Source organism: Ichthyophthirius multifiliis (assembly GCF_000220395.1).
Source record: "Ichthyophthirius multifiliis unplaced genomic scaffold scaff_1120509250127, whole genome shotgun sequence".
Lineage (NCBI taxonomy): Eukaryota > Ciliophora > Oligohymenophorea > Hymenostomatida > Ichthyophthirius > Ichthyophthirius multifiliis.
This window is the reverse complement of record NW_004087068.1, coordinates 3,599-12,556: the sequence shown is the minus strand read 5'-3', so window position 1 is coordinate 12,556 and position 8,958 is coordinate 3,599. Positions and strand designations below refer to the sequence as shown.

At 19.4% G+C, this 8,958-nt stretch overlaps 2 protein-coding genes across 2 annotated transcripts, besides 5 other annotated features; one reads left to right on the top strand and one right to left on the bottom strand. All coding sequences in view use genetic code 6, as the record gives it.

Moving 5' to 3' along the window:
• Positions 1-739: 739 nt before the first annotated feature.
• Positions 740-1,849, top strand: IMG5_048920 (hypothetical protein; the record flags this gene model as incomplete). Its single annotated transcript, XM_004037513.1, has 4 exons — positions 740-1,056; positions 1,113-1,199; positions 1,257-1,328; positions 1,391-1,849. Exons 1-4 carry the CDS (start codon positions 862-864, stop codon positions 1,847-1,849), a joined length of 813 nt encoding a protein of 270 aa, XP_004037561.1. The 5' UTR covers positions 740-861.
• A 182-nt stretch (positions 1,850-2,031) lies between these two features.
• Positions 2,032-2,099: a microsatellite.
• Positions 2,100-2,500: 401 nt separating this feature from the next.
• Positions 2,501-2,562: a microsatellite.
• Positions 2,505-2,558: a microsatellite.
• A 322-nt stretch (positions 2,563-2,884) lies between the features above and the next one.
• On the bottom strand, positions 2,885-6,618 carry IMG5_048910 (hypothetical protein). Its single transcript, XM_004037512.1, has 3 exons — positions 5,039-6,618; positions 3,539-4,970; positions 2,885-3,472 (listed from the first exon to the last, which is right to left on the bottom strand). Exons 1-3 carry the CDS (start codon positions 6,598-6,600, stop codon positions 2,966-2,968), a joined length of 3,501 nt encoding a protein of 1,166 aa, XP_004037560.1. The 5' UTR covers positions 6,601-6,618; the 3' UTR covers positions 2,885-2,965.
• Positions 4,974-5,016: a microsatellite.
• A 226-nt stretch (positions 6,619-6,844) lies between the features above and the next one.
• Positions 6,845-6,870: a microsatellite.
• Between the last annotated feature and the right edge of the window lie 2,088 nt (positions 6,871-8,958).

Here is an 8,958-nt window from a genome sequence, read left to right as displayed (position 1 = left end):
TTTTTTTGATATTAAATTATTTAATGAGAATTATATATTCTTAATTTTAAGAGCAGTAATGCTTTTAAGTAAAACATAATTAATTATTAATTCTAAAAAGAAAAAAAAAAAAAAAATATTTTATTTATAATTATTAAAAATTTAATAAATAAAATCTCAACTATTTTATTAATTTTGAAAACATAAAATAATACAAAAGATTAAAAATTTGATATTTTTAATTATTATTATATAAAAATAAAAACTAAAAACTTAATACTATGTTAATTTTTTTTAAATAATAAATAAAAAATAAAAGTATTGACAATATCAATATATATATTTTTAGTATAGATATTTATTTTTTTAAATTTGTCTTATTATTACAAGAAATCTAATATAAATTATTTAATTATTAATTACTAATCTAAAATTGTGGTCAAAATTAATAACAAAAAGTATATTAAAAATATTATGTATATTATTTTTATAATTAAAATCATTATTGTAGTATTTATTTAATAAAATTTTTATTTAGTTAAAAATATAAAATCAAATTTATTTATAATATAATAAAATAAAATTAGCATATATAAATATTTATTATAAAATAATAGGTATTAATATTTATAAAAACATTTATATATAAAATTATAATTTTTTATTTCTATTTTTATTATTTAATAAATTTATTTATCTATAAAATAAAAACATAAATATACGTATCATTTATTAAAATGAATATAAATCCAGAATTATAAGATGATCAATAAACACTTAATAAAGTATATTCTTATAAAGATCTTTTAAATTTTTAATCCGCAAACATGTATAGCAGTTTTGGTAAAATGAAGTTATCAGAAAAATAATCAGCTCCAATATATGGATTTGGAACTGCTGGCAGATAATAATAATAAAAAGTATTTTAAAGCAAAGAATTAGCAAAATAGAATTTTGTTGGTAAATATTTTATTTTTAAAAATCCTATAATTAATTGTTTTTTTTTAAAAAAAAGGAAAAACTTCTCCAGGACCTGCATATAATATTAGAGGTAGTGATACTTTCATTTTTAAAAATGTAAAAAATAAAATAAAAAATAACTTAAAGATTATAATTAAATACTTATATTTAAGAATCCAGAATGGGTAATTGGTACATAATAAAGAAATACATTAAATACAGGCGCAAAATATGACTATTATTTGAGATAAGATAAAGATGTATATTTTTTTTTTAAACAAAAAAATGAAATGAAATGAAACAAAATAAAATTAAAGTTTTATCCAAATAATGCCGATGTAAATAGAAGATCTCAACCTCCTAATGTTAAAATTGGATTAGAATTGAGAGTTTTTATTAAAAAAAAAATATGTTATTTTCTTTCTTTCTTATTTTTTTTACTTTATTTTAGTTCTAAAATGATCCCAGAAGATAAAGAGGTACTCCAGGACCTTAATATAATCCTTCATTTAGATATGATTAAAAAAATCCTCCAAAGTTTACATTTGGTTAAAAAAGAGAAGTTGCAGGCTAATCTCCTTTAGTTTATATGGGTTCAACTCCTAATTTAGTCGGACCAGGTAGTTATATTTTAAAAAATGTTCCTAAAACTTCAAAAATATAAAATGAACCTAAGTATTCTATACCTAAGGCAAAAAGATTCGTAAATTAAAATCAAAATTGGTCAATTTCACATATTAATTAACCGTAAAATATTAATATATGCAAATTAATAAATTGGTATATATTAATTATTTAGATAATCGAATGGAGTTTAATATAACTCAAAAAAAAATTCGAATCCATAATTTACTATCGGAAAATCAACTAGAGGTATATTTATTTAATCTTTTATCATAATTTTTTTTGATTTTTATAAAAAAAGATGCGAAACTTGGAATTTTTAAAAATATGATGGCAACTAAAGAAGTCCACTTAAAAATACCAATGCCTAAATTTTGAATAATACAAATATATAAAATATAATTTTATTAATATAATTATGTGATTTTTTTAATAATATATATTAATTATTAATAATAATGTTTTTACTTTTTATAATTAAATATTAATAATTTTATTTCATAATTAATTAAAAATAATTTTTATATATTAATTATATATATAAAATAATCAAAAATATTTTTAATGTTAAGAAAATTAATTTTCCTCTATAAAAATTTATTTTGTTTTAATAATTCCTTTAATAGAAATGAATTCTTCTAAAATCTATTTTGAAACTTTTAAAATAATAGTTTCTTTAAATAAAAAAAATGGAAAATATTTAGAGCTTTGATAGGTTTTATTATAAATAAAAACAATAATATTTAAAGTTGATTAAAATTTATAACATAAAAATAATTAAATATATATTTTCTTTTAATAAGATTTATTATTTATTTCATTAAGTTAATTTTTTGATTAAAAAAAGTAAATATTAGAATAAATAGATGATTCAGAAGTAATATTAAAAAATTGTATAGTATATTTATTTTAACAAAAATTTTATTATTTAAAATATAGAAAAAAAAAAATATTAAAAGAAAAAATAAAATTATCTAAAAAAATAAAATTAAAAGTATCCTATTCTAATTATTAAAATATTTACGAATTATCAATATCTAGAAATTTCATATAAAATTAAAATATAACATCTTGTTTAAAGAAAATAATACAGAATTATATTGAATAATTTTTATTATAAAAAAAAGAAATAAAAAAAGCAATTTTTAAAAACTCAATAAAACAAAAAAAGGCCATAATTTATATTTTCTAGTCTTTTTATTTTTTTAGATTGTATTTTATAAAAATATATAAAAAAAAATAGTGTTAAAAAGTAATATGTTTAAACCATTTTATTTCTATATATATATATATATATATATTAATAATTTAAACAAAAACTAGTTTAAATTTAAAATATTAAAAAAATTCTAAACAAAAACTAACTTTTATAAATGGATCTAAATATTTTTATAAAAAAAAATCATCTATAATTACTTTCATTAGATTATTTTTAAGGTTTTTGATTATTTTTTTTATTTTCTTTAACCTAAATATTATAAAATTTCAAACTTCTATAATCATTTTTATCGTAATTAGCAAGAGCAGCAGCAAGTCTATGCGCAGCATTTACTTCTTCTTGACTTAATTTTATTTCCTATTGATTATTACCAAAAAGAAGTTTGCTTTAAAGTTCTTTTTTGTACAAATTTGATACAGGAGCTTTTTTATCCCCTAATAATGCAAAAGGTTCTGCTTAATTTTCTTCTTGAATAGGCTAAATGTTTTTTTAAGTAACAGTTTATATGTTTTTTTAACTTTTAGTATTATCAATTTTAACCATGCTTACTTAAGAATTAGTAATCTTTTACAATCCATCTTAAATTCGAATATCCGTTTAAGATTTTACGATAGTTTAGGCATCTAATTTTAATCCTTATTCTTCTTTTAACAAAGGCCTAAAATCAGAATCAAAATTTTATTATTCATCCTTATAAAATTTTTATATTTTTTAATTAAATAAAAATAAAATATATTTAATATGAAAAAAATATACCTAATTTTAATATGTATTAACTTTAAATCTTCTGTTATTTATTCCTTATTTTTGTCTTTTTTCTTAAAGTTGCTATTCTTTAATTAAAACATCTTTTTTTAAATCATTAATATGTTTTTCATATTATTCATAATATTTTTAATAATTAATATTGAGTTTCCATTCTGGATTGCTTTTTAGACTTTAAAGTTTCTATACATTAATTTTATCTAAATAATAAAAAGGACTAAATTCTTCTTCTTCTGATTTGTTTGGATGGAAATTAGCATAAATATCATCATTTGTATTTGCTTATTATTTATCTAACTAATCAACTTATGCAATAGATGATGATTTAGCTTAAAAAGTCATCGAAACAGGAATATTAGTATTAGTTTGTGTAGTTTATTTAATATTTTTATCTTCTATTCTTTTATTTCTGAGTGATTCTTTTCTTTTTAAATCAATTCTTTCTTCTAAATTAGAATCATAAATTTCTTCAGTTCCACTTCTTTTAAATGCAATTGGCCTAGGTTCAATTTTATCATAGTTTTATTACAATTAATCAATAAGATTTCCTGTGTTAGAGTCCCAAATTTTGACTTTCTTATCATAAGCAGTAGTAATAAGAAGGTTTTCATCAAAAATATACTCAATTGATTTAATCATCTCGAAATGCGCCCTTTAAGTCCAAACTTCTTGTGAAGAAACTCCCTCAAAAGATGGTGGAGAAAGGAAAGATTTATTTCTATTTCCAGATTTGTCTTAATGGTTAATATAAGATTTTTCCAATGCATGAATAATTTAAGAAATATCAAAACATTTAATAAAGCCCTTATCATCAGAAACAAATAAACGTTTCGTCGCATTACATAAAATACTATTTGAAATACTTATATTTTAGTTTGTAATTGTTGGATTCTCTTTCTTTTTTTATGTTAGCTACGATACTATTGGCTACTAAATGTTAATGTTCAACTAATATTGTTATTGTTCTTTTTTATCTTCTAATTCTTTCTTAGCTTTTTGTATTGATTCTGTATCATCGTTTTTAAAGCTATAAACTTTTTAAAATTTATATAATAGAGGTGGCAAAGCTATAAAATTTATTTTTCCATTTGTTGTTGTTGTGATCATATATGGAATTTTCTCAATGCAATTTAAAGATGTTATTTCTTCATATTGCGTTAATTCTGAATAACTTCCATTACATTTTCCTGTATCGCTTTCATAAAATTGTGTTATGCCTGTATTTGTTGCAACTACTATTAATTTACTTAACTCATTAAAAGCCAAGGAGGTTATTGTAACTTCTTTTAATTCAAAAGTTCTTATAAGTTCATTTTCACCGAAATCATTATCTACGGTCATATTAATCTTATTATCCATTGCAGCTGAAATAAAAGTTTTAATCGAAGAAGCATGTACAATATGTGTAACTTCAGCTGTATGTCTAATATATATATATATATATATATATATATAAATATATTTATATAATGAATGAAATAGTATAAATACTTGGGCAATGATTTAATCATAGCACCATTATAAGTATTATATATACCTATTTATCCTAAAGAGTCACCTATAAGCATTCTTCTTTTAAGATTATCTAAAGCAAAACAAGTAATTTCTCCATTAGTGATGTCAGAAAATATTTTTTTCACATCTCCAGTCAAAGCATTCCATAATTTTATTTTATTACCCGCTGGTGTATAAAAAGATAATTAAGAAGGTACAAAAGCACAACAAATAGCAACAAAATCATCGACAGAATTCGGATTATAATTTTTATCATATTCATAAATAGATATTGTTCTTCCACAAAAAGCCAATTTTAACGGTTTAGGAATATAAGTTAAACATTAAGGGTTAAATTTATGCTTTTCATCTGATGTTTCTATAGAGAAGGTTTAAACATTACTAAATTTTTTAATATCAGTAATTCTTACATTCCCATCGGAATCCAAAGAAACAATCTAAGAAGTTCCTTCAATTACTTTTACAACAAGTAAAGGACTTGAATGTCCTGAAATTTTATAAATTAAATTATCAATGTAAGGGTTCCACACACAAATATTATGATCAAACCCAGCTGAAAAAAGCAAAATCAAAGCTTCATTAAAAGACAACGAAGTAATACCTCTAGAATGTTCTTTATAGACTCTTTTTTTCTTATTAATAATTGTATCCCAAAGAATTAGATTCCCATCAAGTGCTGCGGTAGCCAAAAATTACAATTTTGGCATCGCAATCATGTCCATAATTACTTCAGTGTGCGCACAATCTTTTTCTAGATCTTTTTCTGTATCAGTTTTAAAATACCAAATCACAATATTCCCATTTTTCTAACCACAGTATAATATTTCATTTAAAGAATCCCATGCAAGACAGTAAATTTCGTTTTTAAATTCATGCTCAATCAGTTCTTCTTCATTATCAGGTTAACAAGCTAAAATCCATCCATTAGAAGTATTTTTCCATCCTCGAACATATTTATCATTAGAAGAAGTTAATAAAATTTAATATTTTTTATCTGGAATATATAAAATATCTAAAATCATAGTTTTTAAATCAATAAAATTTTTTTTAGTTTCTACATGAATTAAACCCTCTTCATCCTTTTTAACTGTAGATGTAGTCACGAAAAGTGATTTTGGAATAACTTTTAATGTTTTATTATTTATAATTCCATTTTCTGGATTCATAAAAATGATCTCATCTGATCCTTCTTCATATAAGGCCAATCGATCAATGTGTGGAATATAAATAAGCTTCGTTAACAAATTATTGAATTTATGTGTTAATAATTTATTATTTATTGCTTGTTGAGGCTTTGTGTGAGATTTAGTATATTATTTTATTTCATCTGCTTTTGTTTTTATATTATTTAATACTGTTGCCTTTTCTATTACATAATTAGTGAATTCGTCCCATTCTAAAATTTCATTGCCGTTCAAATCTATTTCTTCAAATAAATTTGTTAGGCATCTCATCAGTTTCGTTTCGCGATTCGATATATCCATTTGCCATGATAATAAATGCTCTTTTACTACTAATATAAATTCACTTAATTTCATTTCTAAATTTCGAATCCCGAATTCATTCCTTAGAACATTAATTGTAAATGGATCAAAATTTAGGGTCAGATCAGCAAGTAAATTTTCATCGTTTTATTTTATGTTTTTATATGTGGTTCGTGGAGAATATATTGGGACAGTGTGATCTAATTTATTTAATTTTTTACTTAATATACTCATATATATTTATTTTTCTTTTTTTATTATAAGTTGCTTTTTTTTAATAATACTACTTTTTAATATTTTATTTATAAAATTATTTATAAAATTCGATATTTTTTTAAAAAAAATTTTAAATAAAATAAAATATTTTATTTTTTTATATTTAAAATAAAAATTTAATTTTTTTCATTTCATTTATAATATAGATTAATATTTTTTTTTTAATAATTATGAACATATGAATAATATTTAATAAAAATGCAAGCGATAATTATTTTTTGTATTATTTTACAATATATTTTTTAGAAAACAATAATAAAAGTATAACAGCGTATTAGAGTAATTATCTATTTTTTTGGTATATTATTGTTTAAGTGGTTGAAGTAAAAATAAATAAATAATTAATGCTTTTTGTACTAGCAATTTTTTTTGATTTCTATTGGAAAAATTAATTTTACTTTAATAATTATATTTTTTTAAAAAAAAGATTTGCTAATTTTTTTTTTCTTGAAAGATAACTAATGTTTTTTTTTTTTTTGATAAAATCGTGGTTTGTGCAACCTTTAATGAAAACCTAGCACGAATAAATTCTATGGTTGGAAATGAAGAATTGGCAAAGGATTCATGGGAGAAGCGTTGGGTGTCTTTTGCTATCGTTCTTTCCCTAAGTATATTGATAATATAATAGACCAGTCACGTGAGAATTAGGTATGCCCCCGCCAATAAATAAACTACCTAACGGCTATTGATAATACCTGGAGGCTCCCCCAGTTAAGGGAAAGGAAATTCTATAATTGCTCGTGATTTGCTATTTTGAAAAAATAAAATTATATTATATTTTTTTCCTCTCTTTAATTATGTATTACATATTTGTTTTTGTTTGTTTGCTATTTTTTTACTATTAATATATAGTATTATCATAATTATTGTATTTCAATTAGATTATGTGCAGTAATCTGCTCTGATTCTATAGTTTAACACCTAAAAATAACTTACTATAAAAAATAAATAAAAATTAATTTTTTTAAAAAAATTATATAATTTTTATTATCAATAATATTTATTTTATTATTTAAAAAGGTAGCATTAAAATTTGTGCGAATCTAAAAATGAAAGAAAATATTTTAATTATATAATATTGATTTGATACCACTATAAAAATCTCTATTGAGTATCAAAAAAGGCTTATAAAAATAACATTATGTTATTCAGCACAATTAATAATCAATTAAAATATGATTATAATTTAAATAATATATAAGTGTTTAAAATTTTTTAAGTTATCTATAAAATAAAAAAAATTAAATTAATCTGATTTTAAAATTTAAAGGAAGTTTAAATAATTAAAATATACAAATATTATAAATATTCATAATTTATATAAATTATTGAAAATAAAATAAAAGTTAAAATTTTAATTAAATAATAATAAAACACATAATTTAATAAAGATAATCATTATTAAAATAAATACAAAGTTTAATATTGTTTATTTTAAACTTTTATAATTTTTTGTTTTAATAGTTGGTTGCTATTAAGATTTGAAATAACTTTTAAGATTTTATGATATATTTTAAATTTATGCTCTTTTTAAAATATATAAAGCAGCTTTTAAGACATTGCTTTTAAAAATTATTTTTTAAGACTGCCCTTAAAATTTCTTATTATTTATATTATTGTGTAATTTAAAATAAATAATTTTTCTTATTTAAAAGAAAAATAAGTAGATTCAGATAAATGATTTATTTTTAATGAAATATTATATAAATAATTTATATATATATTTTTATAAAAATTATCTTTTATTAATTTTTTATATTTTAAAAACGTTTATAAAGAATAAAAAGAAATAAAAAATGACAATTATTTTATTTACATTTATATGCATTATTTATATATCCCTAATAAAAACAATCAAATAATATGGGGCTGTTTTAAACAATCATATAACTTTAATTAAAAATTCAAGTTAATAGTAAAGTAAATTAAAACAATTAATCCAATTAAAATTTAAGATTATAGGTAAGAATGAAAATATAGATAATTTAGGATTTTTTTTATAAATTAATGATGAAATTTCAAATCAAAACTAAGTTTAAAACGGAGATATTCAACTTTTTTTTGAATAATTTAAAAATATAGTAATTTATAAATAAATGAAAATATTAAATATAAATTATTAAATTGTACAATAAA